General features: G+C 51.9%; 3 protein-coding genes across 5 annotated transcripts in view; 2 read left to right on the plus strand and 1 right to left on the minus strand.

Annotated features, from left to right (window-relative positions):
• Nucleotides 1–30: 30 nt before the first annotated feature.
• On the plus strand, nt 31–8312 carry cog2 (component of oligomeric golgi complex 2). 2 transcript variants are annotated; one of them, XM_049006459.1, is made up of 18 exons: nt 31–235; nt 1013–1174; nt 1880–1945; nt 2099–2179; nt 2363–2466; nt 3023–3131; nt 3337–3516; nt 3604–3728; nt 3840–3966; nt 4052–4191; nt 5070–5131; nt 5219–5370; nt 5468–5653; nt 5858–5930; nt 6044–6186; nt 7027–7166; nt 7350–7530; nt 7653–8312. In XM_049006459.1, the coding sequence occupies exons 1-18, from the start codon at nt 179–181 to the stop codon at nt 7782–7784; spliced, it is 2220 nt and encodes a 739-aa protein (XP_048862416.1). In that variant the 5' UTR covers nt 31–178; the 3' UTR covers nt 7785–8312. The 2 variants fall into 2 exon arrangements, with proteins under 2 accessions (XP_048862416.1, XP_048862417.1); XM_049006460.1 differs by having other exon boundaries at nt 5222–5370.
• A 542-nt stretch (nt 8313–8854) lies between these two features.
• agt (angiotensinogen) lies at nt 8855–12275 on the minus strand. Its single transcript, XM_049006468.1, has 5 exons — nt 12137–12275; nt 10690–11480; nt 10296–10569; nt 9790–9937; nt 8855–9618 (listed from the first exon to the last, which is right to left on the minus strand). The coding sequence occupies exons 2-5, from the start codon at nt 11459–11461 to the stop codon at nt 9442–9444; spliced, it is 1371 nt and encodes a 456-aa protein (XP_048862425.1). The 5' UTR covers nt 11462–11480; nt 12137–12275; the 3' UTR covers nt 8855–9441.
• Nucleotides 12276–13450: 1175 nt separating this feature from the next.
• The window catches only part of phactr2 (phosphatase and actin regulator 2), a 35184-nt gene continuing 26485 nt past the window's right edge, over nt 13451–22149 (plus strand). Inside the window, exon 1 of one of the 2 annotated variants that reach the window (XM_049006461.1) lies at nt 13451–13902. In XM_049006461.1, coding sequence (XP_048862418.1) covers nt 13773–13902 — 130 coding nt within the window. In that variant the 5' untranslated portion in view covers nt 13451–13772. The remainder of the gene's footprint in view (nt 13903–22149) is intronic. The other variant, XM_049006464.1, reaches the window with a different exon arrangement.

Raw genomic sequence — 22149 nt, forward strand, 5'->3', positions numbered from 1 at the left:
CTCGGGCACAGATCACAATATGCACACCCTTCTATGGTGTTTTCTAGTGCCATGTTGGCGGAAGTGTTCGCGTTTTCTAAACCCTGATATCTGTCAGTTGGAATAATGAAGTAGATTTTGTATATCATTTCGTATATTGTAAACGTGTTTTGTCCTTTAAGGTGGCCGTAAATTGAGGATGAATCTCCCAAAGGGGCCTGACGCTTTGTGTTTTGACAGAGAGGTGTTCATGAAGGTAAGAAAATGTCTCTGAATGAGCCCTTTCTGACTCCGGTTGGCTGTTGGGTCCTTCATCTACTTTGATGGCAGGATACGTTAATAAGGAAACGACTTTAAAATGCTTAGCATAAAAAGCTACTCTTTAGTGAAACCTTAAAAGAATCAATTTTAAAGAGTCATGGTTTTATTTGTAATTGCATTTTAACCGGCAGCTGCATTTTAACCGGTTAACTGGCCATTAACGTTGTTGCATGTTTCCTGTCTGTCAGCCTAATTATACTGTTTTATTAAAGCACTGTTAGCTAGTTCACTGAATGTGTTACCCCTGGTTGCCTATGCTAAAATTGCCGGACTATTGAGTCGAATTCCTACAGTTGCTTTATATTTAAAGCATGCCGTGGTTCTCAGCATCTTATTAGGTATGGCTGATACTGATATAATTTTTCTCCTCTCATCATTTTGTGGATAATATATTATTGTGTTTGGTCCTTTCCTGCACCGCCTGGTTCTTTTTTCACCAGGTTGCTGTTAACCAGCACTTTCTAATTAAATTGTACCGTGTCTTCTGTATTGTACCCTGTAATATCAGAATATGTAAGCTTGTACCCCTGTTACTGGAAGACCTAAGCTACCCATGTCGTTCTTTAAAGTAAAATGTCTCCTTGCTCAGAAAGAAATCTTGTACTTTTGTTCTACTGCCTTCTAGTTTCTGTTTGGTACCTTGTCCTGTTAAGGGCTTTGGAGCCCTTTTTCCTTTTCGCTGATAGATTCTGTTTCTCGTGCTCCTGGGCAGGATGACTTCGACGTGGACCACTTTGTGGCAGAATGCCGCAAGCGTGTGCAGCTGGAGGAGATGCGGGAGGACCTGGAGCTCTACTACAAGCTCCTCAAGACGGCCATGGTGGAGCTCATCAACAAGGACTACGCAGACTTCGTCAACCTTTCCACGAACTTGGTGAGTTTTTGTCCTGTCTGTCCTTCTGATGGTCCATATATGCTTCAGGAGCAGCACTGATATGCATAAACATGTCACCTATTATTTAACACAAGCTGGTACTTATTAGTGTAATAGTTTATTAAAAGGCTTTTTGGTTTATCTGTGTAAATTCAGTATACTTCATCAAACATGTTTTTGAAACCCAAGCAGGTTCTAAGATTTAGTACAATTATTTAAGGGAAATTATTTACATAAAGGATATACATGGTCAGTCAGTTTAAGGACTGTAGTTTAAGATATATTTTTAAATCGTCTCGTTTGCTTAGCTAATTTAACGAACTTGTGATGAAAGCTGTGGAAACACCCAGCATTTCTGGCATCGTGCTTTAAAAATTACTACACAAATATTGACGCTAATGTTTATAAACGATCAAAGAATGTTACAATTATCAAACATTGGACAATTAAATACGTAACAGGAACAACGGTTGAATAAAGGTCTGCAATCTCAAAAAACTGGAAGGAATTGCAGAATTTTGGCTCCTAGTGTAGGTCACCATACAGTTAGACAGTGATGTTTAAGGGATTATTATTATTATGTAATTATTATTTAGAATTTAAAAACCCTGCTGCTATCACAGGCTGTTTCAAAGACAAAGTGATGCCTGATGGAATGTGTCGGTTACAATGTTACTAATTGCATGTTTGATCTTGCCCCATCAGGCTGGCATGGACAAGACCCTCAGCCAGCTGTCTGTCCCCCTTGGCCAGTTACGGGAAGAAGTGCTGGTGAGAAGCCCAGCTCTGCCCTTTCATTTGGATCTTAGTTTGATCCCCATGTAAAACTCTGCTATCCATCCCTTCTGCTGTGTTTTGGTTGTCGTGATCTGTGCCTGAGTGACTTCCTGTTCATTGTATCTGTGGCCGTTTTGTCTCTGATAGAGTCTCCGATCATCTGTACATGAAGTCATTGAAGCCATAGACGAGCGGTTATGCAAGCAGGATGATATACAGAAGAAGAAGGTAAATCAGCGTAAAGAGTCATTTGCTTTAAATAGACCTTGTATGCTGTTAATACTCTGGGCTCAGGCTGCCGCCTCAAACAGGCTCGGAATGCAACAAGTCTTTCTTTTCCCATAAAAAGCGACGGTTTCATGGGGAACGTTCATATATTTTTATTTTGTGCTCTCTCTCTCACTCTTATAGATGTGCGTTTTGAGACTTATCCAAGTTGTGAGATCAGTGGAGAAAATTGAGAAGATTCTCCACGCTCAGAGTTCCAAGGACACAGCCTCTCCAGACGTAAACAGGTAGCTCTGCAGCCCTGAATGTTGCCGATGTTCCACGTGAGCGTCCGTGTAGAACAGCAGTCTGCTTGGCATATTTCAGTTTCGTAATGAATTTCGTAAAGGGGACATTTTGACCAGTAGGGGTCAGTAGTCCCCACTGATCAAATGCCATTACTGCTGAAATCTCTCAGTAGGTATAACTGCATTTTTAGGTAATGAGTGTCTGCTAGTGCTGTGTTTCCGTTTGACTTTATAATTATGCCTTTTGTTGACGAGACTTAATTTAGACTCACTCTATGCCAAAATGCCACAAGATTGATGAAAGCTGAATATTTTGGCAGTATAGACCCCATCATTCATCGCCAATAAAAAGATGCAACTGAGATTTAAAACCACCGTTAGCATAGTGTGTGTTTTTCAGTCCATTTGTGTTATTTTGCCAGTTTAGGAGACAAACCCATGAGAAAACGAACTGCTTTCTTTGGCTGGTTAAGGCGCTCTTATCGCCAGCGTGTGGCCCCTTCCTGACGACGCCCCCCTGTTCACCAGACTGCGTTGGCTCTCTGTGTTTGTCTAGCCCTCCACTCGCTGGGCAAATCCTGGAGCGGATCGCCACCGAGTTCAACCAGCTGCAGTTCCACGCTGTGCAGAGCAAAGGCATGCCGCTGGTGGACCGCGTTCGGCCGGTGAGTCCCACAACAGTGTGAGATTATGGGGCACTGGGACACTGAAGGGGCGGGTTTGGGTCACGCTGGACTGCAGTAGCAGTAGCCTTTGGTTCTGAGCCGTCTCATTAAATTTATCCAGTTTTGTTCTTGCGGCATTTTGCTTGTGTGGGGTAGTAATGAATAGCGGTATAACCCCCCCCCCCCTCCCCCGTCTCCATGGCAGCGCATTGCTGGCATCACCGCCATGCTGCAGCAGTCCCTGGAGGGCCTGCTGGTGGAGGGTCTGCGTACCTCCAGTGTGGACATGGTGAGACACTGCCTGCGCACCTACGCCACCATCGACAAGACGCGGGACGCCGAGGCGCTGGTGGGCCAGGTGCTGGTCAAGCCCTATGTGGAGCAGGTGAGGCACCGGTAGCCAGCGCCACTGCTGGGCCCACCCCCTATGCTGGTACCCTCCCCCACTGTCAGCCTTATACTGCCCCCGCAGGTTGTGGTAGAGCAGTGCACCAAGTCTGGCCCACCCGCCCTGCAGAACATGTACGGGAAGCTGCTGGAATTTGGGCCACACCACTGCCGGCTGCTGAGGGAAGTGACGGGGGGGGCCATCTCCAGGTACCTGTCCGTGGGGGGGTTTGTGGTCACAGGTCTTGGTTTGTGTGTGACGTGCAGTCGCCCAGTACCTACGGGGCTCTAACTCTGTCCGCACTGTGCTTTGTATTGCAGTGACAAGGCCGATATCGTTCCTGGGTACGACTTCATGGTGAACTCGGTATGGCCAGAGATGGTCAGAGCGCTGGAGGAAAGGGCCCCCTCTCTCTTCAATCCCGGGAACCCTGATGTCTTCTACGAGGTCAGTTCCATGGTTATCCCCTGCCTGACCCCAACCCCCCCCGCCCCACCATAGGTTCTCAGTATGCCTGTGACTCCCCCCACAGAAGTACACGATCAGCATGGACTTCGTGCGGCGGTTCGAACGGCAGTGTGGCTCCCAGGCCAGCGTGAGGCGCCTGCGAGCGCATACAGCCTACAAGGGTTTCCAGAACAAGTGGAACCTTCCAGTTTATTTCCAGCTCCGGTGAGTGAATCCTGCTGTCACTGCGCCGTTAGTCTGGGGAGACCTCAAAATGCCTTAACATCCACCTTAACATCCACCTTAACATCCGTCTGTGCCCTGACTTCCTGTTTGCCGCGTCAGTCGGCCACCATTGGCTGTCGCCATTGGCTGTGTGGGTAGATACCTGTCACTCCGCTCTATCGGTCTGCCAGTGGGTCCCTGTCCCTCGCAGATAAGGATCCGGTCAGAGACCGATCAGCATGTTTGCTGTCATGGATTCCATGCCAAGGTCCGCAGGAATTGCGCTCTGTTCTCCGGCCTGCATCTTCTCGTGTCCCTGTCATCCCTCCCTTCCGCACAGCTGCTGCTCCTCTCTCTTATTCCTCTCGTCAGTTGCGCCCATTCTCGGTGTTGCCCCATATCCGTAATTCTCTGGGTGAACGCAGGGATCCCCAAACCGCCAAGCGCATCGCATCTTAACTGTGTCTCCTGAAGCTCTTTTGCCACATGACGTTCGGGTTCGATTGGGTAACGACAGATGGAGACACAGAGACGCCCTCCCCCTCACATTATGATCTTTTGGCCAGCGGCTTTGTGCCGACTGCCAATGATTAACCTCACCACCCCCCCCCCCAGCCAGTCGGCTTGCACTCGAGTCCTCTGTTTGAGTTTGTTTCTTGCCGCGCGTGATGCTCGTGACGTTCCTGATGTGATTCGAGAGCGAAACGGCTCCCCCTCCTGGTGTGTGGTTTAAGTCCAGCTTAAAAATCGACATCAGGGCTGGCGCAGAGCAGAGGATCACAAGGTCTCCTCTAGTCCCGTCGTCGACTGTCAATACAATGCCGAGTGTGTTTAGCATGTTGCTTAATCCCCACCCCCCCCCATATTTGCACCTGCAGTTACAAGGAGATCGCAGGCAGTCTGGAAAATGCCATAACGGAGTGCTTGGTGGAGGCTCCAGGTCAGTGTTGGGTCATGGGCACTAGGTGGCGCTGTGCAGGGTGGGCCTGTTGGACAGCAGTAGTGACGTTTGCCTCCTCCCCTCCAGCAGGTGGCGCCTTTCGCCTGCACGTGTCCCACATGCTCTGGACCTGCCTGCTGCGCTGCTGGGCCGAGGGCGTCTACCTACCGCAGCTGGCCCATCGCTTCTGGAAGCTAACACTGCAGCTGCTGTCCCGCTACTCCACCTTCATGATGGAGGTGAGCCCCTCCGCCCCACACACCGGCATCCGGGCCCGATGGGCGCTTGCCCCGGCGGTAACCCGGCGCCCCGTGACGGGGGCCTTTCTCTCCGCAGGTGCTGACGCGTGTCCCGGCCGCCAGTGTCAGCAAGGAGCCGGCGAAGACCCTCCCCAGCTCGGCCTCGTCCACGTCGAGCCGCACCTCCCAGGAGGACACGGGCAGCGAGGCAGCTGGGCCCACGACGCTCAGCAGCCGGCAGATGGCCTTCGTCATGGCCGACCTGGACATGCTGCAGGAGAAGGTGCTGCTTTGTTCGTAATGAAACTGGGTTAATCTCAGCGGGGGGTAGCTTCCAGTCTGCGGAGTAACGATGCCGTATCTAATTACAAACACCCTCCCTCTCTGCGGTCTGTGTATGTTAAGATGCCTCCCATTAACACATTATATGCAGCAGTAAAATACACACATTAAAATGAAGGTTTACTCCACCACCACCCCCCCGCAGATTCCAGAACTTTCTGGCATCATCCGGCAGAAGCTAGAGCTGATTGGCTTCACCAGCTTCACTGTGGTTTCAGGTATGCGTCCCTCATTATGGTGGGAGGAGGCCTTCCTTGTCATTTCACTGCGGTCTGAGACCTGCAAACGTTCTGCTGTGCTGAAGCTGACATCCAACCCTGCCGTTACCCAGAATCCTTAGCAGACTCCCAGGCCGCCCTGTCCAGCTGCACTCCCGCTGTCAGCCGCCAGGTCACGCAGCACCTGGGGGAGAGGTGTTTCAGTTACCTGAGGAGTGCCTCTGAAGTGCCCCGCCTCTACCGGCGCACCAACAAGGTGACTTCTGTGGCCCCAGTGAGGCCCTGCCCATTTTCACCCAAGGAGGCCATTCCCACCCTCAGTGCCCTGCCCATTTTCACCCAGTGAGGCCTTGCCCACCCTCAGTGCCCTGCCCATTTTCACCAAGTGAGGCCACGCCCACCCTCAGTGCCCTGCCCATTTTCACCCAGTGAGGCCTCGCCCACCCTCACTGCCCTGCCCATTTTCACCCAGTGAGGCCTCGCCCACCCTCAGTGCCCTGCCCATTTTCACCCAGTGAGGCCTCGCCTACCCTCAGTGCCCTGCCCATTTTCACCCAGTGAGGCCACGCCCACCCTCAGTGCCCTGCCCATTTTCACCCAGTGAGGCCTCGCCCACCCTCACTGCCCTGCCCATTTTCACTCAGTGAGGCCTCGCCCACCCTCACTGCCCTGCCCATTTTCACCCAGTGAGGCCTCGCCCACCCTCACTGCCCTGCCCATTTTCACCCAGTGAGGCCTCGCCCACCCTCAGTGCCCTGCCCATTTTCACCCAGTGAGGCCTCGCCCACCCTCAGTGCCCTGCCCATTTTCACCCAGTGAGGCCTCGCCCACCCTCAGTGCCCTGCCCATTTTCACCCAGTGAGGCCTCGCCCACCCTCACTGCCCTGCCCATTTTCACCCAGTGAGGCCACGCCCACCCTCAGTGCCCTGCCCATTTTCACCCAGTGAGGCCACGCCCACTGAAGCCCCACTCACTGCCGCCCAGCTAGCTTAAGGTGTCCTCTATGTAAGAAAATTTGTGCTGTATGAAAAGCATGTTTTACAGCAGAGTTCGCGTTGTGTCTGTTCTGAAAGCTTTCGCCGTCTGCCTCCACAGGAGGTCCCCACCAGAGCCTCTGCCTACGTGGACAACGCCCTGCGGCCACTGCTCCAGCTGCAGAGTGACTGCAGGGATATGCTGAAGCCCGTCATCATCCAAGAGTGGCTGCGCATCACGCTCTGTGACTGCACGCAGAGGTAACCCCCAGCGGCCAGCCAGGCCCTCCTCCCATTGATCACTCATAGACCATGTGACCTCGATATGAAGGAAGTTAATATGATCTTAGTTACATTCAGATATCTGCTTACTTGTTTGCCTGCTGTTTTCTCGTTTCATCGCTTGTCTGCTTTTTCTGTTCATACTGGCTGCCGTGGACACAGGTACCATGAGACCATATCGGATGTGCTGAGTTCAGTGAAGAAGATGGAGGAGAGCTTAAAGAGGCTGAAGCAGGCTAGGAAGACGGCGACCTCCAACCCTGTGGGTTCCGGTGGAGGTCCCACCGATGACAGCAAGATCCGGCTGCAGCTGGCTCTGGACGTCGAGTACTTGGGAGAGCAGGTGAGCCTTCCTCCCGGTCCAAAGCCCATCCCGCCCGGCTGGCTGTGACTCTGTGTGCGCCTCATTCAGAACATTCTGGAAACGAGGAATGTGTTTATGCCGTCCTCCCCCACCCCCTGCAGATCCAGAAGATGGGTCTTCAGCCCAGCGACGTGACGCTGTTCCCCGCCCTCCTCGACCTGGTCCAGGGGGCCCGGGACACTGTCCCCTCCGAGGTGTCCGCACCCCAGTCCACACAGCCCGCCGGCCTGTGATTGTCTGTGACGTTGTGTCATCTCCGTGGGAATGCGATTCCCTACAGATGTCGACGCTAGAGTTCCGGATTGGACCAGGGGCTGTTCCGGGGGTTACCTCCGTCAGGCGCAGATGGCGTCGGCTGGGGAGGCTGAGGACAAGCGTTTGGTGAAATATTTATATCCTGTTTCTCCCGAAGGAACATAAGCAGGTGTTTTGGGGGCTTCAATCAGAGGTATCAGGGCTGAGCTGAAGCGGCACATTTCTGGTAAAGGGTCGCTGTCCGCTGTGATTGGAGATGCAGGACTAAACAATGTCGAATCGCGGCGCTGGAGGACCTTGCAGTTTTCCTCACAGGCACTGAGGCCCTGAATCAGGTGGACGGGACTGATTGTAGTGATGCCTTGTAAGGAAAAATCCGATTCGTTTTTTTGGGTCTTTGGGAAGTTATGTCTGCACAAAACTGTCTGCTGAAGGCTGTTTTAAATGTACAAATGTTCGACTCCCCCGTCAATAAAAGATTACTGTGCTGTGAAGCTCCACTGCGATTATCTTGTTGAATCTTTGATCCTGTGCGTCTGTGTCTGAATCCCCATCCTTCTGGGATTAGGATCGTCGTCCTTATAATCCGTGAAGTCTTCCTGCTGCAGCAGAAATTACCTCTGTGATCCAGAAAAAGTCTGGCTGGCCAACGCAGGCCATGCTAATTGTCTTCTATAATTAAAACATGTGTCCCCCGGTGTGAATGGGGCGACCGGAGGCAGTGTTTTACGGTCAGTTTAGAAATGATTTATGCTTCGTCAGTTCCCTCGATGAGTAAATGTTTAAAATGGCCGGAGGGAAGGGAAGCGTTTTGCGACGTGCACACGGCTCAGCTGATTGAGCAGCTTCTTAGCACGCTGAGGAGAGGATACTGGCACTGCGTGGTACAAATGTTCGCTCACGCCTGTCTGTGGCGCTTGTCAATGGTGACTAAGTTAGGAAGCGTTTCTTAGGTTTGGCCTTGCGGAAGACACTAGGATAAAGTGTGTATGGTAGCAGTTTATTTACACATGGCATCTATTTGCATAAGTTTTTCGTATGCACAGCGTTGGAGAAGCAAGGAAAATGTCAGTTTTATTTTGCTTAGGAATATATCTTATTCCGACTTTATTACAACATAATTCTCGTGACATCAAAAATAAACTGCACAATAAAAAAAAATACTAATTCAGCAAATATGTCACCTTTAATACTTTTGAAGAACGCTATTTCCCTGCTTGATGCACTCCAGCCGTGTGTCCTGGTACGTCAGAATAAGCAATACAACTGAAATCACTGGGCGGGCTGCTAGTTTTGTGATTCAGTTGAATGATTATCTGCTTTGCTTACTTCTTACCCTGATCGAAAGAGGAAAGCTGGTCAGAGACTCCGGCTGCAATGGAAGAGGATTCCACTATGGTAGCTCATGAGGGAATTAATGGCCCGAAATCAAACCTGACGTTTCTTACGGTCGCAGACAATCCGCAGAGTGCCCTAGATGAATGCGCGTGGTCTCAGGGAAATACGCTTTTAATCTCGTTAAACACAAATTCAAAAGAAAGATTGGCTCTCATGCATGTGGGAGCTCAGGTAACTTCTAGTGAAGTCCTTCAGGAGACATAGTTGCAGTCAGAACAGAAGGTTTTCCCAGGAGCCTTAGAGGCTGGGGTTGCTTATTCTCCCAAGCAGAAGGATGGCATCCGAGTTCTCCTCCACCACTGCGAAGAAGAAGGGCCTGTCGACCACGAATTTCTTGGGCACCATATCGACAACGGGCCCTGCAGGGTCCTCCTCGCCTTCCTCGGACACCTGGAACCCCACGTGGCTCAGCACCTGCGGACCAGAGACATTCTGTCGTGTTTTACTGCTTGTAGATCCTCTGTTGTCGAGACATTCAGTGGGAATGACAGAGAGTCAAACAAAGTGCAGGAATTCTGCAGAAATCCTATGTAACATCATCCCTGCTTCTACTTCCAGTATTATAAAAATAATGTATAACCTCACCTGGTCCAGCCTGAAGTCCTTCTTGGTGCTGAGTCTACTGAAGTCAGCACCTTCACCCAGCAGGTAAGAGAGCTTCATGTCAGACAGGATGCCTTTGAGGTCACTTGTGCTGTTCAGTGAGAACTTGGGCAGGGACACTTCGAGCAACCTGCAAGTCAAAGACATCCTTGTTGACAACGTTCTTCAGTTCTGCTCTTGCTGTCTTTGCGGCATTAAATCACAGCCCCAGACTAATGGACTCTCCTCCGCAAGAACGTCTGCAGTGACTGTGAAATGCTGCTGGACAACTGCCAGCTGTATCCTTGGACAAGTTGGCAAAGAAGACGTCCAGATACATCGCTCGCTTATGAAGAGGAATGCTTCCACTTCATAACCATGAGGATATTCTTTATAAAGGTAATTGCATTTAGGCTCCATTAGACAATAAGTACCAAGCACTTGGTTCATATTGGTTCCTCCATGTCAGATGGTGTTTATGTTCAACGGCACCTTAGACAAGGCCTTACCCTTCCTTAAATTGCTGCTTCCAGCTTGAGAGAAGCTTGGTAGAGAGCTGATCTTCCACGTGGTCCAGGCTGGTCCCCTTGTGCGGAAGAGCTGTCAGGATGTAGACCTTTTTCTTCAAGGGCATCTTGACCACTGTGCTCTTGGTGGCTTTGTCGTCCACATACATGAAGTTTCCCACACGGCTCATAAGAGGGACAGGAACACTGGTCTTGTCATCGACCCAGAAGTTTTGCAGAGACGTTGCCTCTGGCGGGAACGCTGTCCTCCACCGCCCTGAGAAGAAGATGGACGACATGCCAAGGAAGGAAACGACCCACCAATTTGCTGTCCCTCGTGTAATAAAGTAGAAGCACTTGTGGAGAATGTGTGTCGCCTTCAGTCATGAATGCTTACCCTTGAGATGCATGGAACTGGCAAACAGGAGGTTTGTGGACGGGCTGATGTCGTCAAACAGCTGCTCGACAGTGCTGGCTGACGTCCTCTGGATGAAGGAGTTGACCTGGGTCTCGGCGCCCCCAGCCTGGTCGAAGTCTACGGAACGTACGAAGGAGGCGTCCGAGAAGTGTTGCATGCCCCGCACGAACTCGCGTGACAGGTCCCCCTCTCTGCCCACGAAGGTCCACATGCGGGTCCTGAACTCGTCGGCAGCGCTCTCGTTGAGCTGGCTGCTGATGTGTCGGAGTGTCCGGAGAACCTTGTGGCCGTCGAACAGCGGAAAGCAGACCTTCTCGGTGTCAGCACTCAGGCCCAGCAGCCTTTGGAGGCTGTCAGCTGTTACATTGGATGCACCCAGGTAGAAGGTGCTGAGGATCCCAAATGCATTGCCTGGGCTGAACAGGGTGTTGGTAGCCTTCCGCTGCCTCAGGGCTCCATAGAGCCGCAGCCCCAGAGAGTTGAGCAGCTCGCCAAGGACAGCTGCCTTTTGATTGACGGCCTGATCCGTTTCACTCTCCTCCTGCAGGGCGGCGCCATCGGGCTCGATGGATCCCTGGGGGTCGACGGGTGACGGTTTTAACATCTCGGAAGGTTTGTGGGCTTGAGCCTGGACGATTTCACAAGTGAAGTTGTTGTAGGCGAAGAGATTGAAGGGGTGGACATAGACGCGGTTCGCTGCCCCCTGGAGGGCAGCAGCCAGAATCAGGAGAAGGCAGAGCGTTCGGAACATTTTAGGTCTCTGTGGTTCACTGCAAAACAAAGAAAACGTCTTCCTTATGTTTTTAAAGCATATTTTAACGTCAGCGTGACTTGAATGCTGCTAATTGCTGCCATAATTACTTTTGCGGAATAATTTCTGAGCAGCGCTGGTATTTATATATGGCACAGAATAATAATTTGCCTGCAGATGGTCGTTTTTCTTCCGGAAAAGCTGTGACCTTTGGCCCGTCGTTCGGCCGCTGCTCAGGAAGCAGTGTGGCCTTCTCCTGTTTTCTTTACTTTGGAGGATGATTGGCTGATGAGGCTTCCTGGAAGCTCACAGCAAACACTGAACCGCTTCTATCTGGTTTCATTAATGATTACAAAGTGGGGCCCCTCAGCATGAAAGTCTCCAAAACGATTTCGACATGACATTTAGATATTTAAGACTTAAAACCCTAACCTGCTTGCCAGTAAAGGCTTCATGCACTGTACATAAATGCAGTGGAAAATTAAGAAATTAAGCCATCTGCCATGAATCGTCATTTCACGTCAATAACAAAAAATACTAATGATCGACAATCTGTAATTATAGAATGTAATTCTATTACTCTTAACTTATGATACGTCAGACACACGAGGAGTATTTATGTGAGACTGGGGTTATTTACGTGTCAGCTGTCTTATCTGAAATGAACGCGCTCACCTTCGGGGTGATGGTCCTCCTCAAGCCTTCGCCAATACTGAGGGCAGTTTGCGAGCGGATCGGCTTTTAATGCACGGACGGCGTTGCACGTGTTCCCCGGCTGTTACATATTAACTGGGCCACTGAATCACCTAGCGATGCTTTGGGGTGAACCAGGCAAGGGATGGGTCAGGGGACAAGACCCCCCCACGTCCCTTATTGGATATGACGTCTGGTGGTGTTTCTGCGTGGTGAACTAACTACAACATCTTAGTCATTTATTTTACATGTACATCAATACTAACTATCAGTACTAACTAGTATAGTTGTTCCTTTGAACGCAAATAGAAATAGTCTTTTATGACATCTCCTATTTAAAAAAAAAATCTTTTTTTACATGTAAGATACAAGCATGCCACCAACATTTCTGTTTTAATGATTTGAAGGTATTTTACGAGTTGGGGTCGTTAAGGGCCAATTTTCATTACTATGTTGCCCTCTAGTGATTAAATTTGAGCACTACATGGCTCAACAGTAGCGACGTCAGATTGGCACGGCTTCCGTCCCACAGCTCTCACATCTGGCCGGGGCGCAGGTTCACTGCTGTTGGTGCTGGTAAACCACATTGCAGCACTGACAGGCCATGTGCAGTGGTGGGGCTTGAGGTCATTTTGGGAGGGGCGAGGGGCGGCTAAGCCCGTCCATGCCCCCCTTTGATGCCAGTCCTGCTGATTATGAGACACTTATCTTACAGGGGTAACATATGGGGTAGCTGATAAGGAAAAAGACTCTTCAACTCAAGGTTACGTGTTTGAGCCCCAGTGTTAAGACATTTGTATAAATGGGTAAAAGGGGGATGAAAAACTGTCACGTTGTGTTTATGTGGTTATTGTGGATAGCGGCTTCTACAGACGTGTGACATTGCACTGCGTACCCCTTTACTGTATCCTTCTGTACGAAGAACGTTTTAAAATTAATCTGCGGAAGCACTTATTTACACAGCGTGTAGTTAAAGTATGGAATAGTCTTCCTGCTAGTGTAGCGCAAGCTAAAACCCTGGGTTCCTTTAAATCAGAGCTAGATAAGATTTTAACAACTCTGAGCTATTAGTTAAGTTCTCCCCAAACGAGCTTGATGGGCCGAATGGCCTCCTCTCGTTTTGTAAACTTATGTTCTTAAATAGAGCCGCGATACATTGGGGCAGTGCTGCCCTCAAGCGGACACTGCGCGTAAATATTGAAACTTTTGGGGGAAGTTCCGAGGATTTAGGTGTTACGGTAACTTTAAAACACCTTAGGCCACTACAGCTGCAGCAGGCTGACCACAGAGCACTGAGGCTATTGTAAACTTAAAGGAAATGACAGCAGTAATACGGTGCAGCAAAACCTAAATCAGAGACCAAGACACATTCAGCTCGAATGAAGGGTATTTTCCAAATCTAAGTTATTCTGTCTAAGGTTAAATGCGCACCGTGCAGACGCGAATCACTCAGCGATTCATCACTTCCTTTTCATAAACATGGGTGACACCGGTGACCTATGAAGAGCGGAAAAGTGCAGGTTGAAAAAGCTTTTCTCTCTCCTTTGTGGGAGGGCTTTCGCGGGCTGTCTTTTGGTGGCACGTCTTCGGGCGGCCAGACTGCAGTGCTGAATCGGCCATGGCCAGCGAGCGTCCGCCGGAGGGGAGGAGGCAGCCTCCGGTCTTTCCTCTGCAGAGGGTCCGTTCGCAGAGCGACACGTCCTGCTTCCGAGCGCGGATTTTCGGCAGACTGCATGCCGCCTGTTCAGGTACGGGAAGTGTTGTGTATTTTTGGCGGGGGGGGGCGGACGGGAGGTAGGTCGCGCTCCGCATCCTTTAAAGGACACTCGCTTAGCGGCAGCGGTCCAGGCTTTATTAAAGCTGCCGGTGCGCGTTAATCGGCCGCCTTGCGCGTTATTCGGCCCCGTGCGGTGCGCGTTCACACAGACGCTCCTCTGACATGCATCCGTCACTTATGCTGTCGGCGGCACCTTTTTACTAGGACGGAAGTTTTTTTTTTTTTTTTTAACCAGGCTTGTATTTTTAAGAAAAAATTTTAAATTTAAGAAACTTCGCTTTGATCCTGAGCGATGAGTCTCCAGCATCAACGACGCTTAATCTACTTAAAATCAATATAAAACAATGAAAACGAAGGCGACTGTTTCTCGTTTAGTCGCACCTCCAAAGTCCGCCGACTTCACACTGAGTTTATGCTGATAAGAGAAAGTGATCTTTTAAGCACACATTTAAGACCGGCGAACTGCTACTTAAAAGTTCAGGGTAACAGGATGTTGTACAGGTCTGCCTGTATTTCGAAACATTATATATTAGTAAAAAGGAGCTGGTGGTCGAGAAATGAACGACGTCCCAAATGTACGGTATAATGAAACGAAATGTAAAACTCTAGGCGCTGAATGCAGGAAAATAGTACGAGAATGAAAATGTGATTTTGCTGCTGGTTTTCTGATGCCGTGTTCTATCACGGCTTTGTACCAAACTGGGGCTGCAGTATATTATGTGCAAATAACAGCCCGTTTGCACTATACCCAAGCTGTCTGCACATTACATTATTTCATTTATTTCTTTATTTGTCCACATGTTGGTCTCATCACTGCATATATCTTCTGAAAGATGTTTTTTTTGCTGTATTCTAATTACTGTATTTGTACATTTAGATTTTTAGTTGTATGTTTGAGTCATTACACCATTTGCAGTGTAAGAAATTCCTTGCGCTTCCCTGTACTTGGTGAATAAAACCTTGTGATTCTGATCCAGACGCTGTGGGACGCTGTGTAGACCTCTATTCTTGTGGTACATTTTGCTGTATGCCAAACGGGCCCGTCTGTGTCAGCCGCTGTGACGGTGATGGTCGAGGCCCGTAGCCAAAAATAATTCTTGGGTGGTGGTGGCAGGGGATGGGGGGTGAGGCCCTCAGGCAGAACATATTTTGATCTGTCACGAACAAATTTCGGGGCTGCAAGCCTGTTATTTTACTATGCAGAGTTTTCTGGGGGGGTCCATCTGGCTGTGTTGCGGTTTGTCGGCTTTATGAGATCAGACCACGGTTGGTGTGAATTAGGCATACTTTTTTGTATAGAAATTATGGTTGTGTGGGGGAGGGGGGTTGATGGCACAGTGTAGCATGCAACTGCTGCACTTTCCCTCCCCCGAAACAAAGCTGTCACATTCTTGTTGATTATGAAACTCGCTTTTTGCACACCCACAAAGCCAGTGTGAACGAGGGGCGGGGCCACAGGGTGCAGACAATGCCCCAAAGGGGCCGTCCGTGCCCCTCCCAGGGCGGGGCCTGCTGGGAGGCTAACGGGGAGCTCTGTGAGCCTGTCTGTAAGAACTGTGAGACACATAGGCTTTGTCACGACATCCAGGTACCCGGGGGCCTGCTGGCGGGCTGGGTGGGTTTCAGCACCACTGGGTGGAAGTTACACATTCCTGCAGTGGGGAGCATTTGGCTTGTAGCACCTCTCTGAGAGAGGGGGAGTGACCTTGTTGTGGTTCAGAGCTGTAGCAGGACTAGCGGTTATGCGCCCCCACCCCCCACCTGCAAGCGGCGGTCGCTTAGGGGGTTACCTGTCCAGTCCGGACTATTTTCAGATTTTTTTAATCTCATATTTACATAGGAAGCTGACATAAATGAGGAAGGTCAGGTGGGTCTGATCAGACTGCATTTCTTGTAAGGCAGAGAGGACACCTTCTGTTTCGTAGGTTCTGGGTGCTGATCTCTAGCACAGTAGTTGCTCCTTGCTTTGATTAACCAATGCCAGCGAGTGTTGGGTTTCTGCCCTCCAATCAGAGGACAGCTAATAAATATTCACCCTAGCTAAGTTACTATGCTTAATCTTCACGGTGTATTGCAAGCTTCACTTTGGGTTTCACCTAAAACACACACAGCAATTGTGTTACCTAGAATATAAACTGAAGACTTTAGGACAGTGTTTCTTAATCTGGTCCTTGCGCACCCGCAGACAGTCCTACCAACTGTGGGTCCCCAGGGCTGGACTGGGAAACGCTGCTTTAAGAGGTTAAGAGAGTCCACTTTGCTTGATGAACTGCCGGCTTCTTCATCGTTATCTTTGGCTGAAAGGCTCTTGATATTTAAGTGAGTCGAATGCAGACATGAATCCTGATAACAGGATGCAGCCGTTTTGTCATAAAGGTCATTTCTAAGAATTATGCCAGCAGTTATTTTGAAGTGACTGGTCGACCAGTCTGGCCTCTTACAGCTGCTGAATAGGACACTGCACTCCAGTGGAGCTCTGTGCAGGAGGGAAGTGCATCTCCATCACACATTTGTTAAACGAGGTGATCGCATCGTGAACTTTTATGCCGGTGCACCAATGACCGCGCAATCGTGCCACCTCTAGGCAGCCGAGAGACGCGCTGTAAGTGCGCCGACGGGCTGATGAGAAATGTCAATAATGTCAATTTGCTGCGTGTGGGAAGATGCCATTTGCGTTGGATTCTACAAATTAGTGGAACTGAAGTCTTCTGCTTCACACATGGTTCCCCCGTTAAGATGAAAAATGAAAAACGCTGGTCTTTCTGCCGCGTGAATACGGCGTGCAGCTCTGCGGAGATTGCGCTGTTTCTAAAGCGGTCACTAGAGGGCAGATTGTCTCTAGTACGAACACGGCTACCTCGGTGAATATTACCATCGTAAAATATATTCTAAATTGAAATAAAATTCGATACGGTTCCGGGGTAGTTTTAATATGATTTAAAATGTATTTAATCCGCGGTTTTCATATATTAAGCTGTAGTGAATGACTCTTTTACGAACATCGCTATATGAATTAATTTTTCTATTTTGCGAGGTTGGTTTTAGTGCCTGTTAGCCGCATATGGTGTTAGACTGAAAAACACTGAACCCTTAATCCGCTTGCTGTGGTTGATTTTTTTCAGTCCCTTTCTCACACAGTGTCATTGCTTTAGATCGCTGTAATTAGTCCCATAATTACCCATCGAGGCTCTGATGGAGGGAGGACACAAACCCCCCACCCCCCGCCAATAAAACTTTATGTAAACGTCATCATGTTGGTCGGGTCTGGTTTGGGAGTTGTAGGGTTAAACGCTAATTCATCACCTACACTTGATGCATATTCGATTTGCATCCTTATGTACTGCGCTTGTCTGGTGTTTCTAAAGTAAACTCCATCTTATATCTTCTAATTATTAGCCTTCGCTTGCTGACGCCCTACTCCCGTACCTTTCGCCATCGTTCTAAAGTTGCATCACTGTGGTAAAATTCCCAGCTGCATATCTGGTTAAACATTATGTGCCGCCTTGGCTGAAAAGCCGTAAATAATGCTTAGGTAGCACTTTGGAACATCGTAGCATTCTCTCACATGAAATGCCTGAGTAAACGCCCAGCAGGACGCGTGTGCGTCTCCCATTTCAGCCTGTGATATGCATAATGGACGGGTCTCGCCATTCGCAGTTGTTGTTGCCAGCCGAGAAAGGCTTCGCACAGAGCGCGATGTGCCTCCAGCGAACAGCAGAGTGACAGCCGTTAATTAGGGCTACACCCATTTAACGAATATTTTATTCATATAAAAATTTGCATGATAGATGTTGCCTGATTCCAGTTCACAGATTGAAAGTCGCACTACTTCTCAAGGAAATTAGCCGATGTTTAGCAAACACAGAGGCTAAATACTGAGGCCTGAAGCCCCCACTTCTCATTAATGTGACATTCAAATGTCGCCAATGCTGCTGTGTAGGGCAGCTTCCTCTGAGGGGGTGTCAGCTTTGCAAGCCAATTGCACTTTGTCTCAGACAGGGGGTGCTGGTGGTCCTCCGACCTGTGTGGGACATCACCGTTAGCTTGTTACCACGGCCTACATTAGCCTTTAAATCGCTCTTACTGCCTGCTGATGCCAGTGAGTTTCCAGATGCAAAGGCTTGTCCTGTCCTAGAAATGACACCCCCCCGCCCCCAGCCTGACCAGTAATACCACAGCCACATCTCCATCCCTGTACCTTCACACCCCCATCCCCGCCCTTCTGGGAGTTGTTATGCCCAGAAGCAAAGCGGGGTGAGGTTCAAGAAGTGGTTCTCTGTCGGCAGTCGTCTCTGAGTGGGACCTCAGCTCTGAAGGTGATTAGTGAGGCGTAGAAGGTACGGCAGGGACATTGCGGGCGCGATGCCGGTACGGCAGGGACATTGCGGGCGCGATGCCGGTACGGCAGGGACATTGCGGGCACGATGCCGGTACGGCAGGGACATTGAGGGCGCGATGCGGGTACGGCAGGGACATTGAGGGCGCGATGCGGGTACGGCAGGGACATTGAGGGCGCGATGCGGGTACGGCAGGGACATTGCGGGCGCGATGCCGGTACGGCAGGGACATTGCGGGCGCGATGCCGGTACGGCAGGGACATTGCGGGCGCGATCCGCGTACGGCAGGGACATTGAGGGCGCGATGCGGGTACGGCAGGGACATTGCGGGCGCGATGCCGGTACGGCAGGGACATTGCGGGCGCGATGCGGGTACGGCAGGGACATTGAGGGCGCGATGCGGGTACGGCAGGGACATTGCGGGCGCGATGCCGGTACGGCAGGGACATTGCGGGCGCGATGCGGGTACGGCAGGGACATTGAGGGCGCGATGCGGGTACGGCAGGGACATTGCGGGCGCGATGCCGGTACGGCAGGGACATTGCGGGCGCGATGCGGGTACGGCAGGGACATTGCGGGCGCGATGCGGGTACGGCAGGGACATTGAGGGCGCGATGCCGGTACGGCAGGGACATTGCGGGCGCGATGCCGGTACGGCAGGGACATTGCGGGCGCGATGCCGGTACGGCAGGGACATTGCGGGCGCGATGCGGGTACGGCAGGGACATTGCGGGCGCGATGCCGGTACGGCAGGGACATTGCGGGCGCGATGCCGGTACGGCAGGGACATTGCGGGCGCGATGCGGGTACGGCAGGGACATTGCGGGCGCGATGCGGGTACGGCAGGGACATTGCGGGCGCGATGCCGGTACGGCAGGGACATTGAGGGCGCGATGCCGGTACGGCAGGGACATTGCGGGCGCGATGCGGGTACGGCAGGGACATTGCGGGCGCGATGCGGGTACGGCAGGGACATTGCGGGCGCGATGCCGGTACGGCAGGGACATTGAGGGCGCGATGCGGGTACGGCAGGGACATTGCGGGCGCGATGCGGGTACGGCAGGGACATTGCGGGCGCGATGCCGGTACGTCAGGGACATTGCGGGCGCGATGCGGGTACGGCAGGGACATTGAGGGCGCGATGCCGGTACGGCAGGGACATTGCGGGCGCGATGCGGGTACGGCAGGGACATTGCGGGCGCGATGCCGGTACGGCAGGGACATTGCGGGCGCGATGCGGGTACGGCAGGGACATTGAGGGCGCGATGCGGGTACGGCAGGGACATTGCGGGCGCGATGCGGGTACGGCAGGGACATTGCGGGCGCGATGCCGGTACGGCAGGGACATTGAGGGCGCGATGCGGGTACGGCAGGGACATTGCGGGCGCGATGCGGGTACGGCAGGGACATTGCGGGCGCGATGCGGGTACGGCAGGGACATTGCGGGCGCGATGCCGGTACGGCAGGGACATTGAGGGCGCGATGCCGGTACGGCAGGGACATTGAGGGCGCGATGCCGGTACGGCAGGGACATTGCGGGCGCGATGCGGGTACGGCAGGGACATTGCGGGCGCGATGCCGGTACGGCAGGGACATTGAGGGCGCGATGCGGGTACGGCAGGGACATTGAGGGCGCGATGCGGGTACGGCAGGGACATTGAGGGCGCGATGCCGGTACGGCAGGGACATTGCGGGCGCGATGCGGGTACGGCAGGGACATTGCGGGCGCGATTCCGGTACGGCAGGGACATTGAGGGCGCGATGCGGGTACGGCAGGGACATTGAGGGCGCGATGCGGGTACGGCAGGGACATTGAGGGCGCGATGCCGGTACGGCAGGGACATTGCGGGCGCGATGCCGGTACGGCAGGGACATTGCGGGCGCGATGCGGGTACGGCAGGGACATTGCGGGCGCGATGCCGGTACGGCAGGGACATTGCGGGCGCGATGCGGGTACGGCAGGGACATTGCGGGCGCGATGTGGGTGAGATGGCTGCAGTGTCCTCTGCTATTTTTAGCCTGTCCCTTTTTAAGGAGATTAATTACAAGCATAAGATGTTCATAGGTACCAGCCATGAATGATGAAGCTGTGCTGCGTTACCGGGAAAAATCTGAATGTGTCTTGGACGCAGTGCTGCCCGTCATGCTTTGGTGGCCTGTCGCCTACCCCGGCATCCCAGGTGCCGGATCCCAGCCCCTCAGGGGCACCATGGGCAGAGATGCAGGACGTCACGCTACTTTTTAACAGAGCAGCTCTTTTCCTCGGTCCCTAAGCACACGTGATGAGGGGGGTCAGGCCGAGCCTGGGGCTTTTCCCCGGAAGTGTGAGATGCAACAACGCGCCGCACAGACGTGGAACCAGCAAACCCCTGACCCTGAAGATGCACGGCTGCAGCGGCTGAACCTGCAGGACGTTGTGTCATATCTGTAACATGGCTGAAAGCTCCTTTATGCATATTTAAAGTGCTAATTTCCTGCCTGCTACTTCCTGTTTTTATTGACATGCTTTTTCCGAGCAGATTTCAGCCCCTCGCACCGCCGGTCCCTCGAGTCCCCGCCACTCTCCTCGTTTTACACTCGCCGTCCTGTGGGGGGAGCCCATGATGCTCGCGTATCTTCAACATCTCACAGCTCTGAGCAGGGATAATTACACCAGCTGTGTTCCAGCCCTCCGCCAACTCGTTAGACCTGACGAAGAAGCAGAGGCAGGGTTGTGTGTCTGTGTGTGTGTGTATAATGATACATTAAGGAACAATTCCCCCCTCCCCCAAAGAGAGGCAAAAAAGATAAGCTTTGCCTGTGGCAGCCTGACGTAGTGTGAGCAGCGCCCCCTCTGGATGGGAGTGGGTATGAGACACCATCACCCTCTCTGCAATGTTCCTGCGATGTTAAAACGACGTGCTGTTGCATCGCTTGTGCCTTTCAGGGTCTCCTGGGAAAGTTACTGGCTCCTTCCTTTAAATATCACTTTACCTCTCATTGTGCGATATTAATCCGGCCCTACGGCCGCTGACGAAGTTCCTCGTTAATGAGGGCACCCGCCGGTGGCACTTATAATAATGTGTGAAGGTCTGACTGGCGGGGTGGACTGGACCTGTCACCACAGCTATTCAGCTGACGTGGCTGGACTCGCCCCCGCACTGCAGCCGGCTTCCTGGTGCTGACCCGGCTGTCACACAGTAACCGGGATGGGGTCAAAGCTCAAGGCAGAGAACATCTGCTTAGCTGGGTGGGGCTTTGGATGGGCGGGGCTTGTGGTGGATGGGTGTGGCTTATGGAGACTGGGCGGGGCTTGGAGAGTGCTCAGCTTACTCAGGATTTGACAATTTAATTCCTAGTGGCTTGTCCCTCATAAATTTTATGCCAGTAGGTTCTCTGGTTTTGGGGGGGGTTGGTTGTTTTGGTTCTGTTCCCTTATCTTTGTCCCAGTGGCACTTGGTGTGATGGCATTCAGGGGTTTTGCCGTCTGGGGGCCCAGGGTCCACCCCCCATCTGCACCACAAGCCTGGCATCATCCCCCTGTGCATTTTCTCCGACTTTGTCGCTGGCGTGCGCCTTCAGAACCCGACGGGGTCTATTTTAAAATCGGCGCTTTGCTCGTTTTCTATATCAGGAGAGGCTAAGCTGGCGAGGGTGAGTGGAGCTGGCGAGGGTGAGTCATCATCCCGATGGTGGCGGCCGGAAGAGGTGGGGGGGCTGCCCACCTGTGCCCGCTGCCGGGGGGGGGGGGGCATGGGTGGCAACGCTCTGAAATTGACAAATGCCATCCTCTGGTTATCATTTCTCCATACTGCTTGTAAATTCCTGGTGGGGGGGGTCGGCGTTTATGCCCAAGCAGACAGACAGAGCGCTTACGTAACAGTAGCCCGCTCCTCATTTGG

The sequence above is a fragment of the Brienomyrus brachyistius genome, chromosome 3 (genome assembly GCF_023856365.1).
Source record: "Brienomyrus brachyistius isolate T26 chromosome 3, BBRACH_0.4, whole genome shotgun sequence".
Classification (NCBI taxonomy): domain Eukaryota; kingdom Metazoa; phylum Chordata; class Actinopteri; order Osteoglossiformes; family Mormyridae; genus Brienomyrus; species Brienomyrus brachyistius.